General features: G+C 41.2%; 1 protein-coding gene across 2 annotated transcripts in view; it reads right to left on the bottom strand.

Moving 5' to 3' along the window:
- The window catches only part of RAP1GDS1 (Rap1 GTPase-GDP dissociation stimulator 1), a 202,071-nt gene that overhangs the window by 55,468 nt on the left and 131,211 nt on the right, over positions 1–15,392 (bottom strand). For both annotated transcript variants that reach the window (XM_077476583.1, XM_077476584.1), the window contains 2 exons: positions 11,013–11,141; positions 9,146–9,271 (listed from right to left, as the gene is read on the bottom strand). In XM_077476583.1, coding sequence (XP_077332709.1) covers positions 9,146–9,271; positions 11,013–11,141 — 255 coding nt within the window. The remainder of the gene's footprint in view (positions 1–9,145; positions 9,272–11,012; positions 11,142–15,392) is intronic.

Here is a 15,392-nt window from a genome sequence, read left to right as displayed (position 1 = left end):
CATGACATTTTCAGAGACATTGCAAAGTAAAGTAATGCAGAAATGTGCCAATACGTTGCATCAAAGCTTTCTTTGTGAACCCCATTTTGGAAGAAGAAAAATAGGTAAGCTGAGCAAACACAAGGACTAGCACCTTGGTGCAAACTAGAGGTGCAGATAATAGATCAAAAGGAAAGGACAATGAATTCTAATATTTTGTCCACCACAAAACACAGGCAGTAGAGTCATTTGCCCGAAAAAAAGTGAGGACATGCAAGTAGGCATCTTTGATGTCCATGCAAGCCAGAAAACTTCATAGATGGAGAGCAATGACTGATCTAGCAAATGCCATGCATAATTGTTGCACCTGAACGAAGGTGTTGAGAATCAGGATGGAGCAACCGTCTCTTTTTTCTTTGGGGAAAGCAAACAAGTTTGAGAAACAAAAATCTTTGGAACCTCTTCCGTTTGAATTGATGGCTATGACCCCTTGAGATTGAAGCTGCTCCAGAGAAATGTGGAAGTCTGCCAGTCTTTGTGGAAACATTGGCACGTTGGACAACATGAAGTGGGTGGAGGCAAAGTTTCAAATTGTAGTTTCTGTCCCATGGAAACATTTTGGATCCAAATCTCCAAAATGTCCTGGGCAAAGGGGTCCTCTGTATGTGTAACTTTATAAAAGACGTGTTCTGGATTTTAAGTGGATAATATTCGCCAAACCATCAATGCAGAGGAGAAGGGCCACAAGCATCAGTTTCAGTTGCTGAAGGACACTGGGATCCCTGAAGATATCTCCAGGATCCAGAGTCATATCCCTGGTCCAGACACTTAAATGTGTGGCAGAAAAGATGTAACCTTAATGGCAGGCTGTAGTGCAGAGAGAGAGAGGCCTTGGAAAGAGTGTCTATCCCTTTACCCATAGGGTCTTTAAACATCAAGAATACCTCCACGGAGACTGCCTACTTTTTAAGGAACTCTTCCTCAACAGTATATTGCTGGGCTAAACGCTTAGGAGGGGTAAAGATCTTTTCAGAATTAGGTCAGTCACTACAAAACAAGTTGCAACAGTGACTGTACAGGAAAGGTTTTTAACAGGATGGAAAACCAGGCTTCTAAACTTAATTTTGGTTATTCTAGATCAAGGCACATACATACTGTGTCACAAAAATACAGAAATAGTATCCTAAAATTTTGAAGTTATATCAAAAGACTGAGGATGTCATTTATCATAGATAAGGCACAATCTTCTTTCCTGAAGAGCACTGCCACTCAGACAGGGCACATTGGTCCAAGCTATCAGTTTCAGCTCTCAGATTGTACACTGCAATGAGGGATTCTTACAAGGGGTACTCACAAATCACTGCAGAAGCAGGAAATGTAGCAGTTATGCAAGTGACCCAGTCGCTATAAGGCAGCAGCAAGAAGGTGATACCCTGGGTCTTGCTTGGAGCAGACTAAATCTCAGGCAGAGATAAACAAAAGGAAGTGTGCACATATAACGTGAATTGTGGCACTTACAGAGGGCAGGTTTTTCCTAGTGTGCTCCACTCCTTGAAAAGCGTTGTGATGCAGAAACAAGTGTGATGCAGGCTATACAAGGCTTGCATGACAAAATTTAAAAAAGTGTATGGTGCCAAAAGGTGTGTTGTAGCTCTCAAGAAGCAGAGTGACTTGCAACACAATAAACTGGAATTCCTGCCCAACCATAACTATTTTGATACTAATATTAAAAAAAAATAAAAAATGTAAAAAAGATGTGCATACTTACCTTTTTCAGCCCACAGGATCCCTTTTGTCAGTAAACGGCCAGCTGTAGGGGAGAGGTGATCAACAATGGCTGAGAATTCCAAGAGTGGTGATGTAACCTATAAGCTCTCATAGCCCAGCCATTGTTGGCTCTCCCTTCTCTACCCTGCAACTCACTGACACAGGGGAGCAGGAGCTTTGGGATCACGTGACCACACAGGAGTAAATAGGCAAGTACATAGTTTCAAAATTCAAAGTTTCGCAGCATTCAGTGTAACACCTTTAAGCGAGAGAAGGAATGCATTTAGAAGGATGCAGGCTCTAACTAAAGTGGAGTTAAGCCCTGTTACCCAAAAGTGGTGGTCTGAATAAATGACAATGGCCCAAGCTGGGCTTCAGAACACAACACAAACACCCATCTGGCAAGCATAATCTCACAGGAGTCTTCAGGGAATGGGTTCCACAAGACAGGTGCATCTGGCCCTGGAACTGTAAAGCACTTTGCAGCAAGGGTATTTAGTAGAGTGCCCAACACAGAATCCAATGCTCAGAGGGCACATAACAGTCTGGCCCTGCAATTTCAGTGGGGTTCAGGTACAGCTTCCAAGTCTATGCTGAGGATCAATCGATCTGGTAAGCAGAAAAAAAAAAATGTCCCCAATGGCTCTGCAGCAACTGAATAATCTTGCTTGCACAGAATCTATATCTTGATAAAAAGTAGAAAGAAGTTACAGAGTTAGTAAGGTTAACTAGGGTGAACAATGCCGGAGCCGCGATACCCGTAAGTAACCTCCAGAATAAATGTCGCCAGCCGGAGGGGGAGGCAAGGACGGCTGCGGGGGCTTCGTTCTCGGGTAATTCATAATGAGCTAATATGCTATACATTCTAGCTCATTGTGCCTTCATCTTGCAGGGTGTTTTTTTTTTTCCCAGGAGGGCTTACAACCACTTTAATTAAATTAGGTAAATTAGGGGTTTAACTCTACGTTTACTTACATAAAAAAGCTGCTGGCTGATCTCTTAGCTGAAATAAGCAGCCCTCTCCCACCCCTGCAACTGTAATCTTCCAGTGCTACGGGGGTTACTACGATTGACAGGTCCCGTCACAAGGGGCTCATCAGTGCCCAACTATGTCCACCCTTTCCATTCCCCTCCTCTATTCATAGAAGCTGTACTATAGTTTCCATCAGTGAAAAGCGCTCTATGAGCGGGGGCGGCAGACATTTCATTCATCCACCAGTCCCCCATTAATAAAGTTATAGCTGGTCTTTATTGCTTCCAGTTTTATTTTCTACAAACTGGAGGCAGTTATTTTTGAATTTGATGCAGTAATAGCATCACTTAGTAAAAATTGTCACGATTATAAACTAGATGAATCTGCCATACTTCCTTTTCTAACTTTTTGTTAACTCAAATAACTTTTTATTCACATACCAGGGTATAAACATACATGAGGCCGTAAATGCGAGTAACTTTCCACTATATGTTGTACAATCAATGAAGACCATATAAGAAAAAAAAGAGCAGAGCTGTACAATGGAAAGACAATGTATAACCAAAAACATAGTACAAACCAATAAACTAGAATAAAATAAACTAGGGTCCAAGGTGAAAACCCAACTTATAGGTTTCTGCAGTGAAAGGGCAGGACAGAGAAAGGAAAAGGAAAGGAGAGGAAGGTAGAAAAAGAATGAGAAGCGCTCGAGATCTACCATGAAAGAGGGGGAAGTACATGTCTCAGAAAAGAGGGTAAAGGCTGCAGCACTGGAAACATGTTACATGTTCCACCCTAAAATCAGGTGGAACATCTAACCTGATCCCAAAGGTGAACCTATCCTTTAACTGGTCCTGCATAGAGATGAAAGCTATGTAAGCATAGAGTGTGACTACCAGAATCAAAACTGAGGAAAGATAGAGTCCTTGCTTGCCTGGTTGCAAATTGCATTTTCTTTATTGTGTTAGCCTCTGTCAGAAACTGTCATAGCAGGAGAGATGTCAGCAGGACGCAGTACTTTGCTTCCTACAGAAAGGTCAGTTTGGCTTTTCAGACAAGTCACATCTCAGCAGCAGCTAACACGCTGTTTATTACAAGTTACAAGCAATTAAACTGCACTGAATAGGTAAGGGCACAGTAAGCAAAATGGAAAAGCAAAACATTTCAGCTTAAGTGCTGCAACTGAAACAAACCAACATAAATGTGTGGACTTCAGAATTAATCGGATACAAAGTGGATGCAGAAAAAAAAAAGCTGCAAACTAGTACGATGCTTTAACAAATGCAGAATTTGAATTACTGATAATACTTTTTCCAATAATTCTTTTTTTTTTTTTTGTCATGTTCTTACAGAGAAAACTCCCCTAATATTCTGGGGACAGGCAGTGGACAGATCAAAAAGCTCAAACTTACCACACCTACTTAAAGTTTCCTAAGAAGAAAGTATACATTCAAAACGACTAGGGAAGGAGGATATCTGAATGCAGCCTAGTACTAGAACTGGCATTACCAGTAACTCTACTTCTTGATTTCCAGTCTGTCTCGTGGTAGAAAGGATCTCTGGCGCCTAAGGAGAAGACTAGTGCTACAATATAGGAGAAAAGTGCTGCAACATAGTTCACAGAAGAACTAAAGTTTTTCGCAAAGCAGCTCCAGGTTCAGATCTTAACCACTTAAGGACTGAGCCTCTTTCTGGGATTTGGTGTTTACAAGTTAAAAACAGTTTTTTTTTTTTGCTAGAAAATTACTTAGAACCCCCAAACATTATATATTTTTTATAACACCCTAGAGAATAAAATTGTGGTAGTTTAAATACCTTTTATTGAAAAAATTTGACAACAGTAAAGTTAGCCCAATTTATTTTATACTGTAAAAGATAATGTTACGCCGAGTAAATTGATACACAACATGTCAGGCTTCAAAATTGCACCCCCTCATAGAATGGCAACAAACTTTTACCCTTAAAAATCTCAATAGGCAACGTTTAAAAAACTCTACAGGTTGCATGTTTCGAGTTACAGAGAAGGTCTAGAGCTAGAATTATTGCTCTCGCTCTAACGATTGTGGTGATAACTCACATGTGTGGTTTGAACAGCTTTCATATACAGGGGCTGCTCACGTATGCGTTCGCTTCTGCAGGCAAGCTCGGCGGGACGGGGCACATTTAAAAAAAAGAATTCTTATTTTTTTTTCCTTTTATTTTTACACTGTTCTTGCAAAAAATAAAAAAATAAAAATATTGTGTCACTTTTATTCCTATTACAAGGAATGTAAACATCCCCTGTAATAGAAAAAAAGCATGACAGGACCTCTTAAATATGAGGTCTGAGGCCGCGTACACACGGGCGGACTGTTCGCCCAACTTTGTCCGCTGAACAGTGTTTGGGCGGACAGTCCGCTCGTGTGTGGGCTTTCAGTGGACAGTTTCAGCGGACAGTTGGACGGACAAGGTTTTTCGGAAATTCCGAAAAACTGTCCGCTGAAACCTTGTTTGAGCGAACAGTCCGCCCGTGTGTAGGCTTGTTCGTCAAACAAAGTTGCGCGCATGCTCAGAAAGGATTTTCACGCCGAAAGCTATAATGCAGTGTATAGGACGTCGTATTTTTCGTCCCGTTGTACGTGCCGTTCACGTCATCGCGCACGGTTTCAGCAAACTGTTCGTCCGTCGTGTGTGGCCATGTCCGTCCATGCTAAGTTTGAGCGGACTGTTTGCCGAAACTGTTGGACGGACAAAGTTGGGCGAACAGTCCGCGCGTGTGTACGCGGCCTGAGATCAAAAAACCTCATGTCATATTTACACTGAAATGCTATAAAGAAAAAAAAATGTTTTTAATTAAAAATAAAATAAAAAATAAAGTCTCTTTAAAAGCTATGGGCGGAAGTGACGTTTTGATGTCACTTCTGCCCTGCAATGGTATAGAGACGGGTGGGGGCCATCTTCCCCTCATTCAGCTCTATACCAAGCCAGGGAGAGGCTTGGTATAGACAGCTCTGGTAAGCATCAGTGAATCCGCGAGTGGACTCATGGTGAATCCACCGCATAGACCACTTTTATCTGAAACCGGACCGCTCACTGAAGAGGAGAATACCGGGGCTATGATAACTAGCTGCTGCCATAACAATATCCCTCTTCAAGTGCCGACGTATATCGGCGTGAGCCGGTCTGGAAGTGGTTAACAGATCCAGAGTACCTGCAGTGTGTTTATATTGGAGGTTAGAAGGCTGGAAAGCTCTTGAGTGACTGTTTGGAGGGAGAGCCTAGTTGCTGAAAAAACCAACTGAACAATTTCAGTGTGTCTGCTGTGAATTACTCCACAGTGCCTGCAGCTACAGAGTTCAGTGAGGCCTTGTTTTAAGGCTCATCTGCTGTTTGCCAACTTCTTGCAGACCAAGTAAGGTATGTGTGTGGTAGCGAGGAGAGTGGGCTTAACCCCCACATGCCGTACATACTATATGTGTTCATGGTTCACTTTAAATGCACTAGTAAAATGTGGGTTTTAATACATTTTAATCATAAGCCCTCCAGCACAATTGTGCTTAAAGCTGAGTTCCACCCGCTTATCTGGTTCCTCCCCCCCTCCGGTGTCACATTTGGCACCTTTCAGGGGGGGGGGGGGGGGGACAGATACCCGTCTGGCACCTCATCCGCCCCCCCTGCTGTCTCCTGGGAGACACAGAGGTCTCAGAAGACAGCAGGGACCAGTCAGAACATACAGCGCGACTTGCACATGTACAGTAGGAGAACAGGCTGTGAAGCCGCAAGGCTTCACTTTCTGATTCCCTTACTTAAGATGCAGACGCCTCCGCCCAGAGCCAAGGGACGGGTCGGTTTTCGGGTGAGGACATTGTGTGTGCCCTGGACAGGTAAGTGTCCTTATATTAAAAGTCAGCAGCTGAAGTATTTGTAGCTGCTGACTACATTTTTTTCAGGCAGAACTCTGCTTTAAAGCCGAGTTATACTAATACATTTCAAGTGCATAAAAACAAAAAGGTGTTCAATGTCTTACAGCTACTTTCTTTCAAAAGCAGGTAGACTTATTGTTTTTATATACATGGAGTGTATTTATTGGATTTAAAAAAAGGTTTTTTTGGTCTTTAAACTTTTACTCGCAATACATGGTACAAAAGAAAGATATGCTTTTTTCAACTCTTCTTACTTTCCATGTGAAGAGATAAAATACAGTAAATGGTTTATTGAAGCTGCAATGGAAGGCTTGATCATTGCCAAGACTGGAGAGCTAGCAGGCTTTTAGAAGGATGAAATTTTAGGTGTATATTGAATGTACCCAAACAAAATATCTGATCAAAACATCTACTATAAAAAGGGAAGTGGCACTTAGTGTGGGGAATGTAGGGTTGTTCTGGCCAAAAATAAAAATGACCAAATGACCACTGCCAGAGTTTCCAATTTGACAAAGCTATCAAAGATGCATATATTCATGGCGAAACAGCAATGTTATTCAAGATAGGCAAAGAAAATCTCATTTCACTTCCTTCAATCAACCCAGCTTTCAAAAGCATGATCACAGGATAATCAGGCTATAGTATGACGCCTTTGGCACGCAATCTGCAAGGTAACATCACTTTGTCCAGTCTTGTGGCACACATACAGTGGGAAAAAATATTATGTAATCCTCTGTGGATTTTGTAAGTTTGTGCACAAAGAAATGAAGGGTCTATAATTTTTATCATAGCTGTATTTTAAATGATTGAAACTTTTAACCAAAAAATCCAGAAAAACACATGATACCAATGTTATCAATTGAGTAACAGTTCAGTTAGTAAAATAAGTATTTGATCCCCTACCAAACCAACATTAATTCTAGCTCCCAGACTGGCTACAGTATGTGCTCATGTGGTACACAGTGTAGCCCAGTAAATTTAGGAAGGTGCTCCTAACGAAACTTATGTGCCAGAATCTCTTTCTTCAATACAAGCCTCACCATCATGGGCAAGACCAAAGAACTGTTAAAAGGACATCAGGACCAAGATTGTAGACCTGTACAAGGCTGGAATGGGCTATAAGACCATCAGAAATAAGCTTGGTGAGAAGGAGACAACTGTTGCGATTTTGGCGTGATTATGCAAGATTTTGCCTCATGGGGTAAGGATGATCATGAGAAAAGCGAGCGATCAGCCCAGAACAGGAGGAGCTTGTGAACAATCTCAAGGCAGTTGTGACCACAGTCATCAAACAAACCATTGGTAACACAATAAGCCACCATGCATTGAAATCCTGCAGTGCCAACAAGGTCCCCCTCCTCAAGGAGGCACATGTACAGGCCTGTCTGAAGTTTGCCGATGAACATCTAAAAATTGGGAGAAAGTGCTGTGGTCAGATGAGACCAAAATTGAGCTCTTTCGCAATAATTCGACTCACCATGTTTGGAGGAAGAAAAACGCTATGACCCTAAGAACACCATCCCTACAGTCAAGCATGGAGGTGGAAATAATATGCTTTGGGGTTGTTTCTCTGCTAAAGGTACAGACCCACTTTGCCACATTGAGGGGCCAATGAACGGGCAAAGTATTGTAAAAGCTTGGACAAGAACCTTCTTCCCTCAGCCAGAACACTGAAGATGGGTCATGGTTGCGTCTTCCAGCATGACAATGACCCAAAACATACCGCCAAGGCAACAAAGGAGGGTCTCAAGAAGAAGCACAATAAGGTCAGAGTGGCCTAGCCAGTCTCCAGACCTTAATCCTGTTAGAAAATTTATGGGAGCTGAAACGTCGAGTTGCCAAGCGTCAGTCAAGATACCTTAAGCCAGTGGTCATCAACCCTGTCCTCAGGGCCCACTAATAAACCAGGTTTGCAAGATAACTGAAATACATCACAGGTGATATCATTTGCTGCTCAGTGATTGCAGTATTCTAGTCTGCATCTCCCCAAGGTAATACATAAAACCTGGCCTGTTAGTGGGCCCCGAGGACAGGGTTGATGACCACTGCCTTAAGGACTCCGTAAAAAAAAAAAAAAAGAAATCGACCAAAATTCCTCCTGAGAGGTGTGCAAACCTGGTAACCAAATACAAGAAACGTCTTACCTCTGTGCTTGCCAACAAGGGTTTCTCTACCAAGTACTAAGTCATGTTTTGCTTGTGGATCAAATACTTATTTTACTCACTGAACTTCAACACACATTTATAACATTTTTATCATGTCTCTCTACCATTTAAAATACACCTATGATAACAAGTATAGACCCTTCATTTCTTTGTAAGTGGGCAAACTTACACAATCTGCAGCGGATCAAATAATTATTTTCCCCACCGTATGTCTCTACAGAACTTTGTGAAGTCACTGTCATGATATGTGACAGCTGTTACTGGGGTGGTCCAAATCAACATAAGGGCAATGCTGTTTTTCTGGCCAGTGAGTGTATATGTTGTAATTAAATAATATATAAGCGAATCATTTTTCTTACCATTTTCTGCAAGAGGAGCCAAAACTTCAAAAATCATCTCTTTCTTTTCATGCTCTGTCTGCTTTTTAAAAAGCTTTACAAGTTCTTCTGCAACATTTGTTGAAGCAAACTGTTCTTTACTGGACTCTAATAGTATACAACACAATAAAAACAAAGTAAACATCAGTCTCTGATTATACGCTGATTTACAAAGCAGTCTTTTGGGAGTTCATTTCATAATTCTCTTCTATAAATAGAACGTAAACTTTTCCCGCTGGACAACTAAGCCGAAAACGGAAATGTGATGAAAACATTCTAAAACAACCATTATAACCAGAAAAGCAAGGAAAATCACTTTAACATGCAATAAAGATCAAGTATCAGATATAAAAATGATGAAAATGGACTAATAATATGAAATTAAAGGGCACCGGTAGTTTTTGGTGTGATGCAGCAGATACTAGAAGAAAAAAAAAGAAAAATCCATACATTTAAAGCAGAGCTCTGCTTGTTTGCTTTACCACCCCCCTTCCGCTGCCACATTTGGCACCTTTTGGGGGGAGCCACAGCGAGGTCCCCCGGAAGTTCAGCCCCCTCCCTCTCTCGCCAAGCCATTCACACAGAACAGCGCAGCGCGCATGCACAGTTGGGAGCCCACTGTGAGTTTCCCTTACAAGGACTGCTAGCAGCAGCACACAAGAGCTGACTGAAAAACGAGTACTAAAATTTTAAAGATAAACTTGAGAAAGATATAAAATACACAAAGGAGTGCAGTTCTGCATTACACCAGGGTAAGTACTTGACTTGTTATTTGCCTTCTGCAGACCTCTGCACGGCATCACTGGCAGAATCTCTTGTGCCAACAAGGACCATGCAGCTAGGAAACGAGATCAGAGGAGTAACATCTAAACTTGATTCACACTTGTGTGTGGCACAGAAATTCAAGCAACCTCAACCACCCGCAGTGAAAATGCACTGCTCTATGGAAACGTGCAGGGCGGCCATTCATTCTGAATGGCACCCCCACGCATGTAAAATTGCAGTGCGATATCCTTGTGGCTGCATTTATTTATTTATTTAAAAGCATGCACTTTTAATTAGGGAAACACATGCATGGCAGGCCGTTCATTTTAATGGGCTGCCGTGAACGCATGAAAGTGACCCGCAAAAATGCATAGGTGTGAACCTAGAGTTCTAGTCGGATGTCCAGTCAGCAGAATGGAACGGGGGGAGGACACCACTATATTCCCTAACTGTATGTGGTGTCATAAACTTGGCTGTGCTGTGTTATGTGATTCTAGATATCGCAAAACTAGACAGAAATATATCTTATTTGCATGTAAAACAGGTCTCTTGCGTGTATTTCCACTTTTATAGCCAACTTGGGATAACACCCCTCTTTAGAGGTTATGTTTTGGAACCTTCAGCAACCTAAAATTCTACTAGTTCTCTTTGTTTAGGAGGGGACAGGGCAGCTGTGTTTGCCATAATTAACCCTGTCTATACTATGCAGTATAAGTGTCATTTGTAAACTAGATTTGAACACAGTGGGGTTTATTTACTAAAACTCAGAAGTGCGAAATCGGGGGGCACTTTATCAAAGCTTAATTGAACAAGCTGAAGTTAGAAGCTGACTGCTGCAGCACCAGATTTTAGACACTCCAGATTTAGTCAATCGAACCCACTGTGACCAAGTTATCAAATTTGTGGTCAGACATGCAGCACTGGAGGCAAGTATTTCAGCCATACTGCTTTTGTTTATCTATTCCAGCAAGCTTGTCAGTATACCTTTCATTTATTATTCAGACTGTCCTTTGGGAAAAAAAAAAAACCTTCTGAAATAAAATATATACGCTTTCAGAAAAAAATACCTTCTCAGCATACTTACCAAGTTCTGCTAAGTTGCCAAACGCAACAAGGCACATCTCTGTCAAAGCAGTGTTCTGAGAGTGAACGCCAAGCAGCTTCACCAGTGTGGGAATCACTCCCATATTTATGAGCTGAGCTTGCAGAGAATCTGGAAGCACAAAGAAGCCAACGTATAAATTCCAGAACTAGATTTCAGCATTACAAAATGAATATCATGCAAAAAGATGCAACACTTGGTACTGCTAGAGATAGAAATATTTACAAATTATACATTCATAAAAAAAATGCATATACTTTTTATACAATATGTGAATTTAAGTTGTGCGCACATCCAAACTATAATTGAACAAAATGAAGTGTTTCCTAAACTTCAGTTGAGCAGCAGTCTGATGAAATACATACTCAGATGCTGCTGGTGACCCAAATTATAGCTACACAAAAGCTTGAAAAGGGAGTGTGCCTGAGCTCTTTGTGGACAATATTAGTACTGAACGGCTTGGTGTATAAAAGTGCTCAGTGAAGCAGTGTGCCACATCAGTGAGAGTGGGTTGTAGCATCCATCTGAATTGATACTACAGCCCTCGGGGTAGTCAAAGCCCCTCTTCCCAGAAAACCTATACATTTTTGTTACATTTAACGAGCCTAAACTTTGTAGCTTCATTTGTTTTATAAAAAGGTGTCATCATAAGCGGTACAGGAGCCTTTGAAATAGGAACAATCCTCCAATCTACAAAAAGACTTGAATTTAAAATTACAAGTGAGGCTCTAAAAATTATAAAAGTTAAAGCGGAGCTCCACCGAAGAGGGGAAGTTATGCTTGTCTGCACCCTCCTCTGACACATTTGGCACTTTTTTTTGGTTGGGGGGGGGGGGCAGGAACGGGTACCTGGTTTTGACCTCCCTCCTTCCACCACAGTCTTCTGAGACACATCACAGGTCCCAGAAGACTACGGACCATTCACAAGGTGCACTTCTTGTTTCCCTTACTTGAGATGCCGATGCCGGTGCCTGCACTCAAAGCCGATTGAAGAATCGGTTTCGGGCGAGGACATCGCTGAATCCCAGGACAGTTAAGTGTCCTAATATTTAAAGTCAGCAGCTACAGTATTTGTAGCTGCTGACTTTTCATTTTTTGGTAGAGCCTGGAGCTCTTTTTTTAAGTAGAACGGCACTGTGTACAAAAACCTGTAGGCCACCCCTTCACACTCTATTAAAAACATAAATATTGCTTTTTTTTTTTAACAGTTAAAACAAAAGCACCACAAATTCTGTGCCCTAAGTCTACCATTAGGGTTTAATTACTAACCTATAACATTGTATTTGCAATTTCAGCAGTTGTAATTAACATGCTGGGTATTTATATTACTAAAGTAAACCTGTTTGAGGATGGGCAGTCTTGCCAGTGGACACACTCTCTTAAGCCCAACAGTTATCTTTGCAAAACAAGAGATGCCTCAGGCCGGCCATATATGACCGAGATTCAAACCGTTAATGGGCCAGCTGAATGTGCCAAGTTAATTGATCAACTTGGGTACAGCTAGCCTGCCAGATTCTCACGCGATCAATGTCTTCTTCCAGTTGGAGGGAGAAAACAATGCCCGGCAGGAGGGATTCCCCCATCAACACTGTGTGCGTAGATGGGGGAATCCTGCAAACCGTGTATGGCTGAGTGAACCATTAACATACACTGGTGCTAGGAACCAGTAGTAAATTCCTAAAGACAAGAAAACTTTTGTTCCCATCAGGGTTCAGCAAGCCCCATAACCAGCATCACAAATCCATTTTCACTCTGCTCCATGCACAATACAATATGGGCACACAGAAAGCACTTTTACCAGTACAAGGTAAAATAAAATAATGGAAATTACACATTTGAATAAGTCTGCATTAAAAGAGGATTTAAAAATACAGAGTTGATAAAACCTGTGGATACTAAAGGAAGTAAATAGCATGTTAAAGTTTCAGCATGCAAGCTTAATAGGGGCCTGCAATTCAAATAAACAGTTGAAGCTGTTCCTGAGAAAAAAAAAAAAACAACATTAAGAATTTTTAAAAACACAGAAAAAAAATTAAGGAAGCTCATATTCATAAAATCAACCAGAATGCTACAATTCCAGATACAGGATTTGAAAAAAAGTTTTGTTTTAGAATGTTTGAAATGTTCAGAATATTTTCATTCCCAATATTGTAGAACATGCAGATCAAACAGCTGCAAGAAGTACATTCCACTGTAGTGAAAAGTAGACTTCGATAAAACGGTGTGGTGAAATTTCTGGGTCTACACCTCTCAATTCCACTTTAAGGCAATTGCGGGATCCACTTCAGACAGATACAATGACTGAGATTGTAGAAGAACAGCGGCCAATTTTAACAAGTGTAAATTGTCCCACTGTTACCAGGACAAAAAGAGAAAAATCTAAATTTGGGTCGTCAGTAAACATTATTGGAGGTAAAATTGTCCAATGATGGTTTCCATTTTTTAAATTCACTCTCGTTTTCTAAATTGGGGACCACTGGCACAATGACAGAACATGAGGGAATTTGACAGCTGTCATCAAAACAGGATTAAAAGAGAAATCTCCCAATTGGGACACCTGTTCCAATGGCAATCCGGTGGGATGTCATCCCACTTCCAAGTGTATAACCTATACATTAAGAGCTAATCATTTGGTGTGTATTATTGGCCTATGCAAATCATTCCTGCACTTTTAACTGCCTTATGAAAAAGTCTGAATATAGACAGTGTACCAATATTAAGTAATACACCTATCTTCATTTGCTAGGACTTTTGGTTTCCGTGAAAGCATAAAGACGTGAAAGACAATGGAGAATGGTAAAAACACAAAAAGGTGCAAATTAACCATTGGGAAATGTATTAAGCTAAAACTTTGGTCATGAATAGGCATGTTCGGGCCAGCCAAGTATAACCGCTAACCACTTGCCGGCCACATAATGCCATTATACGGGGGCAAAGTGGCTCTCCTGTGCTGGATCACGTACCTAGTACGTGATTTGGCACTTCCAGGTAGGGAGTGTGCCACTTGTACTGTGACTAGTCACAGCATAAGCCGATCAGCGAGTGCCAGCTAATGGATGACCACTGACACCTGCTGATCAGCGAAGAGAAAGACAGAACAGAGCTCTGTCCATGTAAACAAGGCAGAGGTCTGTCCCGTCAGCATGGTAAACACAAAAACACTGGTTAGGCACACATTCAACCCTTTGATTGCCCTAGATGTTTAACCCCTTCCCAGCCAATGTCATTAGTACAGTGACCGTGTATATTTTTAGCGCTGATCACTGTATTCGTGTCACTGGTTCCCACAAGTGTCTGATTGTCTACTGAAATATCACATTCCCACTATAAGTCCCTGATCACCACCATTAAAAAAAAGTGTTAAAAAAACAAGACATTATATATATATATATATATATATATATATATATATATATATATATATATATATATATATATATACACATACACACTCACATACACACACACACACACACACACACACACAGTGCCTTGCGAAAGTATTCAGCCCCCTTGAACTTTTCAACCTTTTGCCACATTTCAGGCCTCAAACAAAGATATAAAATTTTTATTTTTTGTGAAGAATCACCAACAAGTGGGACACAATTGTGAAGTGGAACGAAATCTATTGGATTTTTGAAACTTTTTTAACTAATAAAAAAATGAAGTGGGGCGTGCAAAATTATTCGGCCCTCTTGCGTTAATACTTTGTAGAGCCACCTTTTGCTGCGATTACAGCTGCAAGTCGCTTGGGGTATGTCTCTATCAGTTTTGCACATCGAGAGACTGAAATTCTTGCCCATTCTTCCTTGCAAAACAGCTCGAGCTCAGTGAGGTTGGATGGAGAACGTTTGTGAACAGCAGTTTTCAGCTCTTTCCACAGATTCTCGATTGGATTCAGGTCTGGACTTTGACTTGGCCATTCTAACACCTGGATACGTTTATTTGTGAACCATTCCTTTGTAGATTTTTCTATATGTTTAGGATCATTGTCTTGTTGGAAGATAAATCTCCGTCCCAGTTTCAGGTCTTTTGCAGACTCCAACAGGTTGTCATCCAGAATGGTCCTGTATTTGGCTGCATCCATCTTCCCCTCAATTTTAACCATCTTCCCTGTCCCTGCTGAAGAAAAGCAGGCCCAAACCATGATGCTGCCACCACCATGTTTGACAGTGGGGATGGTGTGTTGAGGGTGATGAGCTGTGTTGCTTTTACGCCAAACATATCATTTTGCATTGTGGGCAAAAAGTTCGATTTTGGTTTCATCTGACCAGAGCACCTTCTTCCACATGTTTGGTGTGTCTCCCAGGTGGTTTGTGGCAAACTTTAGATGAGACTTTTTATGGATATCTTTGAGAAATG

The sequence above is a fragment of the Lithobates pipiens genome, unplaced genomic scaffold (assembly GCF_037356315.1).
Source record: "Lithobates pipiens isolate NorthernLeopardFrog02 unplaced genomic scaffold, aLitPip1_a1.2 Scaffold_13, whole genome shotgun sequence".
NCBI classification, from domain to species: Eukaryota; Metazoa; Chordata; class Amphibia; order Anura; family Ranidae; genus Lithobates; species Lithobates pipiens.
This window is presented reverse-complemented; position numbering and strand designations above follow the sequence as displayed.